At 54.3% G+C, this 17,294-nt stretch overlaps 1 protein-coding gene across 2 annotated transcripts in view; it reads right to left on the minus strand.

Moving 5' to 3' along the window:
• Positions 1 to 8,302: 8,302 nt before the first annotated feature.
• PDE2A (phosphodiesterase 2A) overlaps positions 8,303 to 17,294 on the minus strand; it is a 67,354-nt gene continuing 58,362 nt past the window's right edge. For both annotated transcript variants that reach the window (XM_052652286.1, XM_052652287.1), the window contains 16 exons: positions 17,177 to 17,240; positions 16,406 to 16,478; positions 16,088 to 16,265; positions 15,758 to 15,870; positions 15,007 to 15,084; positions 14,035 to 14,157; positions 13,524 to 13,594; positions 13,118 to 13,240; positions 12,705 to 12,792; positions 12,419 to 12,466; positions 11,303 to 11,377; positions 11,052 to 11,151; positions 10,727 to 10,839; positions 10,318 to 10,356; positions 10,072 to 10,178; positions 8,303 to 9,727 (listed from right to left, as the gene is read on the minus strand). In XM_052652286.1, coding sequence (XP_052508246.1) covers positions 9,517 to 9,727; positions 10,072 to 10,178; positions 10,318 to 10,356; positions 10,727 to 10,839; positions 11,052 to 11,151; positions 11,303 to 11,377; positions 12,419 to 12,466; positions 12,705 to 12,792; positions 13,118 to 13,240; positions 13,524 to 13,594; positions 14,035 to 14,157; positions 15,007 to 15,084; positions 15,758 to 15,870; positions 16,088 to 16,265; positions 16,406 to 16,478; positions 17,177 to 17,240 — 1,604 coding nt within the window. In that variant the 3' untranslated portion in view covers positions 8,303 to 9,516. The remainder of the gene's footprint in view (positions 9,728 to 10,071; positions 10,179 to 10,317; positions 10,357 to 10,726; positions 10,840 to 11,051; positions 11,152 to 11,302; positions 11,378 to 12,418; positions 12,467 to 12,704; positions 12,793 to 13,117; positions 13,241 to 13,523; positions 13,595 to 14,034; positions 14,158 to 15,006; positions 15,085 to 15,757; positions 15,871 to 16,087; positions 16,266 to 16,405; positions 16,479 to 17,176; positions 17,241 to 17,294) is intronic.

The raw sequence follows: 17,294 nt of genomic DNA on the forward strand, positions 1-17,294 counted from the left end.
GTCTGCCTGATGCCAGATGCCACGTCCTGTGCCACTGTGCTCTACCCTTGGTGGTACTTCCCTTGCTTCCCTTGGTAGAACATCTGCCAGTCACTGAGAGGGTCTGGGTAAACCCACCCAGCAACTTACAAGAGTTGTTAAGAGATAGAAAGTACACAAAACTAGGGGCCTGGCTTTGACTGTTAAGAGGACCTAGGGCTAAGAAGTCACAGGCTTCCTGAAGAGATGAAAACAAAGTACAGTTTGTGGTGACGTTACTTTAGGAGGAAAATTTCCATTGGTGATAGTTTTAAATTGATTTGATGGTGATACAATATAAATTCAGTTATTTTTCTCTGTCTGACTTCTGTATGCTTACGCTTAGTGAATACTGTTTTGCGTCCTGGCACCTGCTGTTGTTGTAGAAGTCAGTTTGTTTTGATTGATGTTCAGCACTGGTCACGCAAGCCTGACTCCACTATGAAAATGATCTCCTCTTATGGGAAGTCTGACTGTTCGTCATGCCAGCATGGTTTTATTGAGAAGACTATATTCTTCAGTTGAATGTGGTAACTCTTACATGCCCATGATCACTACTGAGATACCCCTCAAGATATGCAGGTCAGCCCCAGATCTATTAGAGCATGCAGTCTCTCAGGTTGGATTTTTAATGCCTAACATTTCCTGGGTAGCTCAGTGGTAAAGAATCTGCCTGCTAATTGCAGAATGCCTGGATTCGATCCCTGGGTCAGGAAGATCCCCTGGAGTAGGAAATGGCAACTCACTCCAGTGTCCTTGCCTGGGAAATTCCATGGACAGAGAAACCTGGCAGGCTACAGTCCATGGGGTTGCAAAAGAGTCAGAAATAACTTATGAGCAAACAACCTTTCACTTAAGCCGTCAATAAATTTTGCTGAGTGCCTACTCTCTCTTAGGCTGTGTGTTAGATACTAGTCACTCCCCTCAGAGAGCTCACTTTTTACTGGGGAAGATGGACAATCACAACCAATGGGATCAGTGCTTCAAGAACCATCGGCTGAGGTTCTTAGTTGTCTATACCATAAACCATACAGGATTAAGCAGAAGAGGAGAATCAGGTTCAGTGCTACACGGCATTAAAAGTTAGTGCCAATGCAGCAGCCAAAATGCCCATCCACATCAGGGGAATTTTCTAGTGAAAATATCACCATCTTGCCATCTGTTGCTTGGCACCTACATGAGGTGCTAGCTGTTAAAAACTCCTTCACAGATGTGCCTCAAACACCCAGACACCCGCATTACAGATGCTTTCCGGGTGATATAATCTACCTGCATGCAGCCATCAATGCCCGTAATTTCCTTCCACCTCCACATCTCATTGGGAACACCTTCATATAGGACCCAGGTTACAGGTGAGACCTATGTGGAGTGTGGGAAATGTTATTTTAGTTTTCCAGTCTCTATAACACAGGAAAGCTATCTAGAAGGGATTGGGCAATTGGATGTTTATTTTCAGGGAAGATATATGGAGCAGTGAGCTGAGCACACACAGGATTTGCCCAGGTGCAGATGAGCCAGTAGACACAGATACAAGAGTGAAGGTTGCTCCCTGAAGCTCCCCTACCTTCTCATACAGCTGCACTTGAAGCCTAATGGTCAAAGCAAGGAGTAAGAAACCTGCCAGGGCAGGGGAACCCTGGCTGCCCACTGGTCCTTCTTTATTCTGTTGGGCTAGAACTCATCTGTTAGGAACATACTTACTATCATGGAGGGACTTCCTTCACTGGTAAATCCAAACTCCTATTCTGATTTGCAGAAGTCCTAAACAATGAGATACTAAACTGTTCTGTATTAAAATGTCAGTATTGGGACATCTGGTGGTCCAGTGGTTAAGACTCCACAGTTCCAATGTAGGGGGCACCGGTTCCATCCCTGGTCGGGGACCTAGATCCCACATGCTGAGTGGCACTGCCAAAAAAAAATTTTTTTTAATATGCTGACTGAGAGGCAAAATTTAGAGAGAAAAAGAAGTTTTTCCTTCTCATCAGTCACCAGACAAATGGTGGAAAATCTTGATTCCAGGTAGGGATGCTGGTCGGGACAGATCCTTGGTTATAGATCAGGAGCTAAGCAGAGACCACCACTTCTCTCCTGATGAGGAGTGTGAATTTGAAGCCAGACAAGAATCTAGTGGTTGATTAAAAATATTTTCCCCACCGCTGCATCATTCTTTCTTTTTATTCCAGGATTCTAGTAAAAATTTCTAGAACGTTCTTAGCATGCATTAAATTATGAGAAATGACTTATCTACACTTGATGAGGATTGAACTGAAGAAAGGAAAAATGATCATGGATTCAAGACATATTATGAATCTCAAGTAGACTAAATATAAAGAAAACCAGACCTAAGCACACTGCAGTAAAACTGCTGAAAAACAAAAACAAAGATAAAATCTAAAGAGAAAGAGAAAGAGATGCATTACTTTCAAAGACACAATCAGACTGATACCTGATTTGTCAGCTGTAACATTGTCAGAAATAACGAAAGTCAGAAAGAGAACAGAATGTTATCTTCAAAGTGCTAAAAGAAAATACTACCTAACCTAGAATTCAATATCTTCAAAAACATCCTTCAAGGGAATTCCCTGGCTATCTAGTGGTTAGAACTCCACATGTTCACTGCTGAGGGTATGGATTCAATCCCTGGTCAGGGAACTACTATCCCACAAACTGCACAGCAAGGCCAAGAAAGAAAGGAAGAAAAAAAAAAATCCTCCAAGAATAAGGGGGAAAAATAAAAGGGAAAATGAAGACATTGTTAAACTAATAAAAACCAGGAGAATTCATCTCAGCAGACCTACTCTAAAGGAAATAGAATGTTTTCACATAGAAAGGAATGGTCTCAGTTGTGAGCTAGAAGCTATATATCAACTATAGGGGTAGATGAAGATATTCACACAATGGAATACTCAATATATACCCATACACAAGACTAGTCATGGGATTCCTTTTTCTTTTTAAATTTAATTTTATTTTGTCTGCACGGGGTCTTCCTTGCCATGGGCAGGCTTTCTCTAGTTGCTGTGTGCAGGCTTCTCACTGCGGTGGCTTCTCTCGCTGTGGAGGACAGGCTCGAGGGCTTGCCGGCTCAGGCACTGTGGCTCTCAGGCCCTAGAGCCTGGCCTCGGTAGCTGCAGCCCATGGGCTCAGTTGCCCCGCCGCATGTTGAATCTTCCTGGACCAGGGATTAACCCTGTCTCCTCGTCACTGGCAGGCAGATTCTTAACCACTGAACCACCAGGGAAGTCCAGGATCAGTGTTTCTAACTGCCAAGACATTCATATCCAAATGTCTGTCAAGGGACCTTCCTGGTGGTCCAGTGGTTAATACTCAGAGCTTCCAATACAGGGGGCCCGGGTTTGATCCTTGGGCAGGAAACTAATATTCCACATACCATGTGGTACTGCCAATAATAATAACAATGTCTGTCAACATTCCTACATGGTGTGAGGTGAGGTGAAGTCGCTCAGTCATGTCCGACTTTTTGCGACCCCGTGGACTGTAACCTACTAGGCTTCTCCGTCCATGGGATTCTCCAGGCAAGAGTACTGGAGTGGGTTGCCATTTCCTTCTCCAGGGGATCTTCCCAACCCAGGGATCAAACCCGGGTCTCCCGCATTGGAGGCAGACGCTTTAACCTCTGAGCCACCAGGGTACTACAGTGCAATGAAAGTTATAAAACAGACCTACACTCTCATCAAAGATGGACTAATAAAGACTAGATTTAGCTTCCTACCTGAAACAGCAACAAAACTGGACAAAATGTATGAAAGAAAGGTTTTCAAGGCATTGCTTATCAGGTAATGATTGGGATCCTAAGGGGCAGAAGACACATATAAACACTACCACTGCCCACACCGCCTGGAGAGGCCACCATGAAGGCAGGATGAACCCTGGAAGTCCCCTTAAGCCAAGGAGATAGAGCTGTGAGTCTGAAGAGGCTGGTTGGCAAGAGTTTACAGGGTGGAGTACCAGAGATGAAAGAGATGCAGAAAGATAATTCTAGAGAATTTCAGAGGGCCTCCCTCGTTGTTCAGCTGAGTTTTGATTAATACATGCATTGGAGTCCTGACTGGTGCTATCTACCATTCAACACATCTGTTTTGAGCTCCTGTGTGTACTCAGTCCCTCAGTCATGTCCGGCTCTTTGTGAGCCCATGGACTGTAGACCACCAGGCTTGTCTGTCCATGGAATTTCCCAGGCAAGGATACCTTGCTGCTGCTGCTAAGTTGCTTCAGTCGTGTCCGACTCTGTGCGACTCCATAGACGGCAGCCCACCATGCTCCGCCATCCCTGGGCTTCTCCAGGCAGGAACACTGGAATGTATTGTCATTTCCTTCTCCAATGCATTAAAGTGAAAAGTGAAAGTGAAATCGCTCAGTCGTGTCCGACTCTTAGTGACCCCATGGACTGCAGCCCAGCAGGCTCCTCCATCCATGGGATTTTCCAGGCAAGAGTACTTGAGTGGGTTGCCATACCTTAGTGGGTTGCTATTTCCTAATTCAGGGGTCTTCCCAACCCAGGGAGGGAACCTACATCTCTTGAGTCTTCTGCACTGACAGGCAGATTCTTTACCACTGTGCCACCTGGGATGCCTACCCTGAGGAGGGATGTGGGAAACCAAAGCTGAGGCAGATCCGTTCCTGCCCTTACCAGGCTTCCTATCTAACTGAGGAGAGAAACCACATGCACCCAGCAGGCACACACCACCCGGGAAGTCTCAGCTGAGAGCCAGAGGAATGGTTCAGGCGGCAGATGTGAAAAGAAAAGAGGGTCAGCGATTCTAACCCACACCATGCCCTCCACCACCCTGTCCCCAGCACAGGGCCGACGCGGGGGCAGTGATGTGGGAGACGAAGACCAGCTCTCCAGGTCTGGTCTGAAATGTGAGTTCTAGGTGGGACCTGAAGAAGCAAAGACTGCCACCCCTGGGAAAGGCGGTGGGGAGCTCTGGGCCAGGAAGCGGGAGCTGGTGCCCGTCCCTATGCTACCTCTGGACCTCTGTGTGGACTTAGAGGTCCCTGCCATTTCCTGGTCCCAGCTTCCTCATCTGACCCTGGGGAGCTAAGCTGGCTTTACTCTGAGGGAGGCTCCCATCAGCTGAGCTTCTGGCCTCAGTTTCTCTTGTCCACAAAGGGGACAATAATCCTGTCCATCCTTGGGAGAGCCCCCCCAGTCAAGAGATGGTTCTTTTCCTCCAGCTACTTTCAAGAGAAGATGAAGAAGCCCCAGATGTTAGTGCAGAAGCGAGGGGACAGGCAATAGTTGACTGTCCAAGGCAACAGGCCTGAGGCAAGTGCTTTCTGCCAACCCAGCACCTCGCTTGTACCTCTTCCCAACTCCCACCCCACTGCACCCCAGACTATTTTTTGTTAGTTCCCAGGATTCCATGCTTCCCGCTTCCTCCTCAGTCCTATGGTTTCTCCAAGGATGGTTTAGGAATGGAGGGTGGCAGCCATCTTGTCAGGGAGTATCAACACCTTCTTTCTCGGGTCTACCCCGCCAATCTTCACACTTGAGGGTGTACTTCCCATCTGGTAGGGACCCATCCTAGGACGCCCTCAGAGAACAATCTGGCTGTGCAGATTTCATTCACACAACATACCCTCCTGTGCCCCGAAGGCCTCCAGCGAACTCATCACCCCAGTGAGCGCGTGGACAGGAGCGAGGTTAGCCCCCGTCACACACCTGCCACGTGCCCTTCTCAGACCTCCGGGGAGGTGAGGCCAGCGGGGGCTCGGCGCCACCTGGTGGCCATAAGCAGTGCTACATGCCACCAGCCTTTTCACGCCCTTTCTCGTGCCCCACCCGCCCCCGCAACACACAGGCACACAGCGCTGATCCCAAACCCTTCTCAGGGGCCCCAACCCACTTGCTCACCACTCCTTCCCTCCACAGTCCTGAGGAGGCAGACGGAGACCCTGCGCTCCTGAATCTCCTTCCTCTATCCCAGAGAAAGGGCCGTCAGGCTCACATCCCAAACTTGGCTGATTACTTAACCTCCTGGACTTCACCTTTCTAGTCTGCAGAATGAGACAATAGTGTCTACGCCCAGAATCGTGGTTTCCTGTAAAATAAAACCATTAAGTTGGGAGGGCAGGGCAGTTACCAGAAGCCCTGGGGGGGCCTAGGCTTGTATTCTCCCACCGGGTGAGGGCTGCCCGCAGGCCCTGCAGAAGCAGGGTCCTCCTCCCGCCCCTCCTCCGGCCCCCACCCCTGGCAGCCCCCAAACAGCTGCCCCGCCCATCTTCCCCAGGGACTCACCTCCTGCCAGAGGCTCCACCCAGCACCTGGTGGCCCGGGAGGGTGGCGCCTGAGCAGCTGCCCAGGGCTGTTCAAGAGCAGGTTCCTTTTCCAGGGCACTTGCCAATCCGGCCTCCACCCCCATCCAAACGAGCACAAGTTCTGTGAATCCAAAGCGTCTTGAACTCCTCCTCCTTTGCCCAGCCTAGGCCACTGAGCATCCACTTTAGGATGCTGCTGCTGCTGCTGCTAAGTCGCTTCAGTCGCGTCTGACTCGTGCGACCCCATAGATGGCAGCCCATCAGGATGATCCCCTCCCAACCGCTCTCCTGCAGTCCTTGCTTCACCTTCTTGCAGGACCTTCTAAAATGCACACCTGAGCCCCCATTCCCTCGTGCCCACAAAGTTCAGCTGAACTCTGCAGTCTGGCATTCATGGCCCTCCCTGATTTGGCCTTAGCTCTCTCCATTCCCGTGTGTCAGCCACTCTCCTCTGAGCAGCAGCGTTTGTAGGAGCAGTTCCTTCTCCCAGGAGTGCCTTGCCCCCTTCGCCGGCAGGAAAACCCCTGCTCATCTTCCAAACCTCACTGTGGTTTTCTCAGGTCCTTGCCTGGGGCCATAGGTATCATGGCCTTTGTCTCCCCTACCAGGCTGTTAGACCCTCCAGACCAGGGCTGAGGATGAATTTAGCTCTGGGCCTCAGCATAGGGTCCTGCAGCGCAGGAGAAGATATCTGTGAGTTGTTTAATTTGGAGGCAAGGTGGGATGTGTTGCAGCATGGGCCTTGAACAGAATTAAATGTCCATGAGGGAGGGCAGGCGCAGGGGGAAGGGGAGGAAGGCTCAGGGGTGGGTACCTAGGTTGTGCTTCCACTTTGCCCAAAGGCCTGTGGAAGAGGACACACACACACACACACACACACCCAGGGTCGAGGGTCATAGGCACCTGTGTTAGCCCACACCAACGCTGGTGTCAGCTGGACACAATTAGAGTAATCCTCTTCTGTCAGCCTGGAGCCAGGAAATGACTCACCCCCACCTGGGGGCCCACTGATTGGCCTGGGATCTGTGCTGTGAGAGGACAGACTGGGGGGCCCAAAGCAGGGGCTGAGCAGGGGAGGGGCCTGGACCCCACAGCCCCACAGACAAGCTAGAAGCCCTGGGACCGTTCAGCCCAGAGAAACAGATTCCAAACCAGAATAAACTGCCAGGCATGAGACATAGACAAACTCTATGGTCCCGGACACCCTGAGGTGTCAACCAGCAAGGCCAAAACCCTGAGGCCATTGTGGGCAGACACAGGACCATTGCCTCCCAACCCTCCCCCACCAGGAAAGCAGAGCCTAGTGCCCAGCCCCTTAACATGCCAACCTTTACTGATCTGGGAGAAATGGAGAGAAGACGGGAGGGTTACAGGCAAGGTGGGCGTGGGGTCTGGAGACTGCCAATCAGAGCTTGCTCCTGGTCACCAGTCTGGAGTCTGCCCCCCTGTCTGTGAAGAAGCAAACACTCTCACAGCCAGGAAAGCAGGCACTCAACCCCAAAGACACAACCCAGGGCTGTATTTGATACCCAGTCAGACTCGGGGCTACCCCTTTGGCTGGATCTACAGGGACACAGACAGGCACCCCTGCGGCTAGGGGAGCATTCAGAGGCTCAGGCCTTGGCGGTAAGGGCATGCGTGACTAAGGCAGACCAGCAGAAAGAGGGTCTAGAAAGACCGCCAGGTCACCTGCTCCAGGCAGCCTTCTTGATTGCTTCAGTCTCTCATCTCTCCATTTCCAGCCCACAAACGACTGCCTCATGCTCAGGCCTCTGTATCTGCCATCTCCACCTCAGTACCCAGTATCTGGCAGAGGACTGGTCTGGGGGTACCCCGACAGGTCCAGGACTCCCACAGAAGAGGGGCTAGGCAGCAGGGATGGGAGTTCCAGTAGCCTGGGAGTTCTTAAAGGCATTTGCCTTCCCCGATGCTGTTTCCCCACCACCAACAACCTCATGCACAAAGTCTGCAGACAGCCCCGTGGCAGAGGGTTGGTAGAAAGAAATAGATTTATTCTCATGTACAAAGCGGTCAGCCCACGGAACCATATACAACAGTTGCACAGAGTCCTAGAAAAAACGCATCTCTCTAAAGGCAACTCAGAATAGGTAAGGCAGGTGGCCCCCCTCCCCCCACCCCACAACACATACAGAACAAAACAGAGAAAGGAGAAGCCAGTGGCCAGGATGACCCCAGAGCCCCAGCCCTAGGGGGCCTCCCAAGCCCCGGGGCACGGGTGGATATGGCCTTGAAGAGGAGAGAGGCCTTGCCAGGCTGAGGCCAGGTCCCCCTCTGGCTGTAGGAACGGGGAAGGGGCTCCGGCTCAGGAGGTATACTCAGGGGGTCACTGAGGGACTCAGTGTCAGCTCTGTGCCTAAGGGGGCCAAGGACCCTCAGTGGCCTCTCCTGGGACTCCACAGAACTATGGGGACTTGGATCTAAAAGGGGTCTTAGAGGATGGATTGTCTCACCATACTGTTTCGCAGAGAGGGGAAGGGACTTGCCCAGGGTCACACAGCCAGGAAGAACCATGGCTGACCCATGCTGGGCCTGCTTCCCAGCCCAGGGATCCTTCCTTCTCGCTGTTCTTATCCTGCTCTCTTCCTGAGCCCCCTCTCCCTAGAGCACTGCGCTGGCCCCCTGGCAGCTTCCTTCTGGGACCCCTATATCCCCAGGTCCCGGTCCCCACCATAAGTACAAGGGCAGTCCTCAGGGCCACAGGTGATCTCATGGCTATTTCTAGTCCTCCAGCCAGGCTGATAACTGTCTCTAAGACCCACCCTTTGCCCACTCAGATGTCTCACATTCTTGCCTGAGGATCCTTGGAGCCAGTGAGGGTGCCCCCAGAGGAAAGGGCACAGATCTGGTAGGACAGGAATGGGGCCCAGAAGAAACTATCCGGCTGCCTCAGAGAAGGTGTGGCCTGAAGGGTGGGGACTTGCCAAGGTGCTGTCAGAGGTGCAGAGCAGGGCACACTGCTCATTGGTTACCCCTGTGCTCTCAGAGGACAAATGACAAAGTCTCAGTGAGGCTGGAAGTCTTCCATTACACAGATGAGAAAGCTGAGGCCCGGGAAGGTCAGACCTCACCTGGGGTCACGTGGGAAGTCCTGGCCTAGAATCCAGGACCCTTGGCTCTGGTCCCAGGGTGTACGGCCAGGCCCATGGAGGGTTGTGGGAGGAAGCCTGGGCAGGGAGGGGTCCCAGGAGGGACTCACTCAGCATCAAGGCTGCAACAGCCATTGATGGGAGCCCTAGCGCCATCCAGGTCAGGCACCTCATACTCCTCGTCCAGGAAGTCCAACGAGTTGTTGCTCGGGAGGCCTCGGATGGTGAACTTGTGTGACACCTTGGTCCAGTGCTCACGATTAGAGGCCACGCGTTCGTACAACTCGGCCGCCTTGGGGAATAGGTCTTGCAGCAGCCTGGGGGTGGATAGGGGCAGGTTTAGAGGTCAGAAGGCAGACTGTGAGACACAAGAAAGATTAGGGCTGGACCACAGGTAGAACTTCCACAAGAGCATGACGCATAAGATTGGAAGCTCAAGGAGAGCTTGACCATCTCTTTCCATAAGGGACCAAGGATGAAGCAAATGGCCCATTTAGGGGCAAAGCAAGAGACAGCTGTGCTCAGAGACAAGCAGTGGATGAGGTGGAGCAGGGCCAGCCAGCACAGAGCTTGTGTCTGCTATGATGGCCACAGCCAGCCCCGTCCCATTCCCATACCATCCCTGGGCAGTGTCCCCAGCAGGCCCCGTGAGCTCACTCACTTGTAGATGGGCATTGCGATGTGTTCCATGAAGCTGATCTGCAGCTCGGGGATGTAGGCCTTCTCACGGTCCATCATCTCCATTGGCCTGTTGCCCATGGCCTTCTCCTGCAGGCATCAGGTTGTCAGGCCTGTCTGGCCCTCTCCATGCTCCAGAAACATCTGGATCAGGCTAACCCAGCCCCTCCTGGGCCCAGGCTGTGAACCCTCCCCCAACCTCGGCACCCTGAGGTCACACCCCACATACCAAGTCTCCCTGGGAGAAGAACTCTTTGTAGATCAGCTCCTGAAAGGTCAACACTCTCATTACCTCCTGTGAGTGCGATCCACCCACCCACGCTCCTCCATAGCCCATTCCCAAGGGGGGAAACTGTGGCACTGGGACCTTAGGACCTGTCCTCACCATCCCTGGCCTGGAAGGAGGACGGTGGCTGGGTTCTGGCCTGCCTTCCACCAGCCACTCACTGATTTGCTGGGTGACCCCTCAGTGAGTCCATGCCCCTCTCTGAATCTCTCCACTGTCACCTGAGGTGGCCTAGGTTTCTGTCTCCCCCACAGGCTGAGCTCAGCACTTGGAGGGCGTGCAGGCTTCAGGAGCCGCACAGAGCCAGGCAGTGTGTACAGCCTGCGCCTTCCCAAGAAGGAGTGGCACTTACTGCAATCTTCCTCGTGGTCTTCCAGCCCTTGGTCTGGTCAGAGAGGTCACAGGAGGTCATAAGGAGGCATAGAAGGAGGCTGTGGTGCTGCTTGTTGGTTCGATCATAGCCCACTGTCGGGGAGAGAACAGGGTCAAGGAGAGGGCCCAGCCCAGAGTGGTGCAGGGAATTCAGCACCCTGGATGGGATCCAGGGATGCAGAGCTGGGTCTGCCTGGTGGGCTGATGTTGGAAGGGATGGGTCTGAACCCTGGGGATGCCCTCCAGGCAAGTCCCCCTCTTGGTGGTCCCTCCCTGATCTCGAGACCCAGGCTAGAGGCAGGCACCTTCGGCCATCTTTTGGAGGTCCTTGAAGATGCGGAGGTGGTGGGCCAGGTCTGTGGCCAAGATGATGTCCCGCATCAGATCCAGCATGCGCTGATAATCCTGGGTGGGGGTGGGGGTACAAGGTCAAGTCCCAGACACCCCACCCCCTACTCCCCTAAACCTCAGGAACCTCCACCCCTCGGGTCTGCCTCTCCCATCTCAGGCCAGCTCCCAGCTCCCACTCCCTGCCCCCCACCCCCAGCCCCATCACCTTCCGGGAGAAGTGGTCAAAGATGTTGCAGCCGTGGGTGTTGAGGATGGCAATGGCCTGCGCGAAGTGGTGCCTCTGCGGGGAGAGGCGCGGGAGGGGCCCAGCTGGGGTGGGGGTGCTCCTCCTCACTGACTCCAAGGGAGGAAGCAAGCCCAGCCCAGCCCTGGCCCCCAAACTGAGCAGAGCAGGCAGAACTGGGGAGTCGGGGCTGGGGCGCCAGTTCCCTTTCTGGGCTCTGTTTTGCCCCTCCCTGTGACCCTGGGCAAGTCCCTGGCCATGTCTGAGCCTCAGATTCCTCAGCTGTCAGACGGACACGACAAGGTGAGCTCTGAGGGCCTCTCAAGCTGGAATGATTCTGGAATGATCCCTTGGAGTCTTCGACACTAATTCATGCAAGAAACATTTGTGTGCTGACAGGGAAGGGCAGTGATGAGGCGAGGGCAAGACCCCTGTCTTCTGACGCTGAAGGGCTGTCACTCAGAGATGGAGCCGACTCAGCCCAGGGCGTGGAGGGCAGGAGCCAGGCTGCCACCAGGCCTCCCAGGAGGAAGCAAGCCCCTCGTCTCTGGGGGCGTGCAAGCAGGAGCAGTTCCAGAGGGGTGTTGTTGGGGGCAGGGTGGGGCAAGGCGACCTTGAAAGTTTGGTTCCCACTCATGCCAAGCCCTGTGCCAGATGCAGGGAACTCAGAGATGTCTCCGATTTTGTTTCTGCCTCCAGGAGCTCCCATTGGGGGTGGGCAGACACAAATCAAACAGTCTCAGGCAAAGCTGAGCGTGACGGGACAAGGAGCCCATGCCAGGCTGGGAGCAGAGGGGGTTTCACAGGGTGTCCTTGTGACATGCAAAGAGAAACAGGCTAACTACAAGGCCTCCCTGGGCAAACCTGGGCTCGGGCAGAACCTGCAGCCTGACTGGCACCCCCAGCCGCATGGGTACCCTTCCAAGCTCATCGGGAACAAGAGTCAGACGTGCCCTGGGGGCGCTGCAGCTCTCCCAGTCTGGGTGGAAAGCAGGGCTTGGCCTGGGGAGGAGCCGAGCCACAGTCTAGCTTGGTATTAATAAGTCATTGGCCTTAAGGGGACAGTGGGGATGGGGATACTGGGCAGAATGGTGGTACCTCCATGACAGAGCCTTCTGAGCTGTAGAGCGCGGCCAGCACAGATTTCTGAAAAAAATCAAAGAAAACTCCATCACTCCTGACATCCAGAGGCATATTAGGGTCAGAACAGCCCAGCTCCTCCCACCCCCTCAGCACTCCCGCGTCTCCCATAGCCTGGGAGAGCCTCCTCCTGTCTCTCAACTGGCTCCTGGTCTCATGAGCTCCCACCACCCCTCAGGCTGGAGGGGTGAGGCTCCCAGACACCCCGGGGAGGGTGCCCACTGTGAGGAGGGCAGGGTCTCACCGAGGCCACCTGGAAGGAGTTGTTTGTGCCTCTGTGGTCCAGGTCGTGACACATGCAGGAAATAAACAAGGCAAAGATCTCCATGTCCCTGGTTGGGAGGAGACAGAGGGCACGGCGGTGAGCCACAGCTCCCTCCTCCACAGGAGGGCTGGCTGGAGGAGATGGCCACAAGACGGGGAGCTGCTCCGTGGCCAGTGGCTGAGCTCTTGGCCGCACATGTCCGGGAATCACCTGCACAGGGGCTCAGGAACCTGGGTCCCCTTCTTGGAAAGAGGCCTTGTACCTTTCGCACTGGGCTGTTAAGAGGATCCTGTGAGGCAATGCATGCAAAGTCTGCCACACAGGAGGTGCAGTTCTGTCCCCAGGAAGGGGACCCCAGCAGCTGCCAGACGGGGGCAAGGGCAGCCACTCACTCGAGGTAGTTGGTGAGCTCCAGGTTCTTGTATAGCAGGTAGCAGAAGTGGGAGACAGAAAAGGCGTGCATCCAGTTGTGGTAGGGGGGATCCCGGTAGCCCTTCTTCACCATCAAACAGAACCTGGGGGTGGGGAGAGGGCAGCACATGGGCCTCAGGCTCTCCTCCTCCAGCAAGCCCTCCAGGCTCTGTCCTGCCCCATTCCTTCCCTTTTCTCAAGGTTCCCAGTGTCTGTGAATTGCCTCTCACTGGTGGATCCTCCCACCATTACAAATCTGGGTCTCCCCTAGACATCCTCAGAGGTCCTTCCCAGAGCACAGGGAGCAATGGATGTGAGAGGAGAGGACAAAAACGGAGGCAGAGACAGGGCTGCCGGTACGCGGAGCGGAGGGCTGGGGGTACATACCGGGCCAGTGTCGGGCAGTCAATTTTGTAGTTATTGATGAAATTCATGTCCTGCAGCATGCTCAGGATGGCCTGGACAGAGCAGAAGGATGGATCAGAGAGACTGTCAGTTTCAAAATGCACCCCACTCCCCTTGGGAGTGGCCCCACTCCCCAACTTGGCACTTCTTGAAGCCTCCAAAATGTTGGAGTCTTAGAACTTTTAGATCTAAACTTGAGAACCAAAAAATGGTACAGCCAAGCATTCTTGGAGCCATGAACTTAGAAACAAGAGATCTAAGAACTCTTGGAACCAAGTTCACACAAAGTCTTAGAAAAACAGGGAGGGAGGTGCCAATCCTGAGGCCATTGTTGGTTCCAGTCCAGCCCCTGGGCAGGCCCTGTGGGCCATGCTGGCAGACCACATGCCCCCTCCATCTCTTGATGACTGTCTTGCCGGGACTTTCCTATGCACATCTAACTTCGATCTCTGGCTGTCCATCCTCCACAGTCAAGCGGGGCGAGCCAGCTCACCATGGAAGTGTCATCCTCGGGCAGAGAGCGAGGAGTGTATGTGAAACTGGCAAAGTTGGAGTCAATGGCAGCCACAGGCTGGATCCCGTCGTGGAGAAGTTTGGTGTACTCGTCATCAGAGACCTGGAGGGGAGCGGCCAGGGCATTAGAAGACAGCCTCTACCCCATCCAATGTCTTCAACCTCAAATGCCCACAGTGGCGGGGACCTCCCACTCGAATGCACCCCAGTTGGGTCTTCCATGGGTTGTCACTAGGCAGGAGAACACCATCCTCCCCTTGCCATCCTGCAGCCAACCTACTGCGCCTCCTTGCCTGGGCCCACCCTCATCTGTAACCGCCTCTCCTTGTTAAAGGCAGAGAACACCTCTTCTTGACACCATGGTGGCTTTCCACAGACAATAACTCAAAGATTCCTTCTTTGGGGAGGACCATCCCAGAGCCAATCCTTCCTGCTACAGTTTTGACCCCAGCCACAAAGTCTGCGGCCTTTTGGTTTGGACACAGAGGAGAGGAAATGTTCAACTGAACAATGACCATCACATACTCTGAACTAAAGTTCCAGACAGCTTGTCTTGCACAGGGTTTGGGGATGGGACTGCCTAGGACTGCAGGACCACTGTTCCTAAGGGAGCTGCGGGAGGACCCTGAGTGGGCTTCCCAGCTGTCAGCAGTTCCCAGGATGGGAATTATCCCTGGACATGGGGAACACCTGGCTGAACCATGCTCTCCGCTGGGCTGCGTCTTGCTGCCAGCTTTAGGGCTGAACCAGAAATTGCTTTGCAGAGAGGCTGCCCCGAAGGAGAGCAGTAGAGCAAAAGGCCAGGCACTGCTCTTATCTTCAAGAGAGGGTGATCAGAAAGCCCAGCCTGATCCGGGGCACCAGAGGATTCATGGAGCTAGGGGAGGAACGGGGGACTACCGGGGACCCTGGGGCCCTGAGAAAGAGGGTAGAAGCTCTGTGCAGGGCTCACCTTCATGTGGTACATCATCATCTCATTGGCCAGGTGGCTGCGATACTGCGCCTCATTCACTTTCTTGTATAGGAGGGACTTGTGGGTGAGAGAGGGAAAGATAGGGCTCAAGCAAGGTGGCTGTGAAATACCCAGGACCAGGACAAAGGGATCAGATAGAACCTCCCCCAACTCCTGTCCCATGCTGGGCCCAGTCTGAGCCTTCAAGCTCCAGCCCAGAGTAGCGAGCCCTCTCCAACTTTCATCCAGACCTGCCCTTGCTCCTCCTCCCCAGGGCCTCTTAGCACTTGATCTAGCACTTTGCATGCTCTCCTGAGCCTGCCCCAGCTTCAGTGATGGAGCCTGAGGCCCTTAATGGAGAAAGAGAAGCAAGGAGTGGGGGATAGCGTTAGAGATCTAAGAGTTGGATTCCCGGGTCAGAGCTGCCAGCTGTGGACAATGAGACCCAACATATCCCCGCAAGAAGCTAAACAGGGGCTCGAGTTGAGGTTGCTTTCGGAAAAGGGGGAAATAAAACAGGTCTCCCATAGTCCTAGGAGGCTAACTGGACAGGATTGGAAATAGTATCCCCAATTTTCTGATGGGAAACTGAGGCCAGAAGTGACCAGTAGGTAGTGAAGACTGCACAGCAACCCAGCAGCAGGGCTCTGAGCCCCAGGGGCGGGCACAAACCCATCTGGACAGAGCAAGGAGAGCCACTGTGGAGAGGAGAACAGAGGGTCCTGCATGGGCCTGCCCCTGTCCCGCTCACATGGGCAATGCTGATGCCGCAGTAGATGGAGAAGGCTGTAGCCAAGTCTTCATCAAACTTGCTGAACCATGGTCCGTTGATCTTGTTCACCAGCTCGGCCACACCGATGACCTCTGGGGACCAAAGAGGAGCTAGGATGAGCCAGTGGACGTGTCCGACGATCTGTCCGCCCAGGGTATCCTCAAGGGACATCACAGGCTTGGGAAACCCCATCCCTTCGGCCCGGGGATGCTAGGGTGGTAGAGACGGCTTGTGGACCTTCTGCTCGGCTCCGCCCCATCCTCTCAGGCCCCGCCCCGGGCCCTCTTCCGGAGCCACCACAACCCGCACCCTGGTTCTCATTCTTGATGGGGAAACAGAGGATGTTGCGCGTCCGGAAGCCGGTGCTGTCGTCCACGCCTCGGTAGAAAAGCGGATGTGCGTAAGCATCTGGGATGTTCAGGATCTGGCCGGTGGTCGCCACATGACCCGCGATGCCCTGGTCAGCGGGGATGCGGATCTCATAGCTCTGCCAGGACAGGAATGGAGTTGAGAGGAGGGTTAGTGGCCGGTCACAGAGCGGACGCTCAAACGTAGGGCCTGCTCCCCCGAGGACTCCCGGCCCCCCGGACCACAGCCACACCCTCCCTCCACGCAGCCCTGCCTCACCTCATCTTCCACCACGCCCCCATCGAACACCTTGGCCACCAGCTCGTTCTGATCCAGCAGGAACACAGAGCAGCTGTGGAGAGATGGCGTTGGTCCATAGGGCCCTGACACCCCTCTGTGCTGCTGCTGCTGCTGCTGCTAAGTCGCTTCAGTCGCGTCCGACTCTGTGCGACCCCATAGATGGCGGCCCACCAAGCTCCGCAGTCCCTGGGATTCTCCAGGCAAGAACACGGAGTGGGTTGCCATTTCCTTCTCTGGGACCACCTCTCAAATCTCAGGACTTGAGGTGAAGCCTAGATTTCTGAGGCCTGGAGGGGGTGACCTATGGTGAGACTCTCCTCAGGGCTAGCTGACTCCAGACATTAGTTCAGATGGATAATTTTTTTTTTTTTTGCTAGCACCTACCATGTACCAGACACTGTATTAAGAGCTGAGGACCCACGGCCTGAAAAGCAAGCAGCGTGCCTGCTGTCATTGGATGTTACAATCTAGTGAGGGACACAAGCCTGAAATTAAAAATCACGCAAGACATGGGTCCCGCAAGAAGGCAATGGGGGGGACGTCCCCGGTGGTTCAGTGGTTAAGACAACATGCTTCCAATGTAGGGAGCGTGGGTTCAGTCCCTGCTTGGGCAACTAAGATCTCACATGCTGTGCAAGCCAAATAAATTACGACGACAACAGAGGGGGAAAAAAGAGGGGCGAAAAGAGAGGTGATGACTGAGGGCCAGGGCCTCTCTCTCTCTCCCCACTCCTGGGTGGATTCACTCACATCTCAGCATTGCTGAGGTTCCTGGCCTCTGTGATGATCTCCTGGAGCAGCACGGAGACGTCATCTGCCGGAGGGAGAAGCGTGGGGGGCAGTAGTGAGACAGGCTGGAGTGCTGACA

This window comes from Budorcas taxicolor, chromosome 15 (genome assembly GCF_023091745.1).
Source record: "Budorcas taxicolor isolate Tak-1 chromosome 15, Takin1.1, whole genome shotgun sequence".
In the NCBI taxonomy this organism is placed as follows: Eukaryota; Metazoa; Chordata; class Mammalia; order Artiodactyla; family Bovidae; genus Budorcas; species Budorcas taxicolor.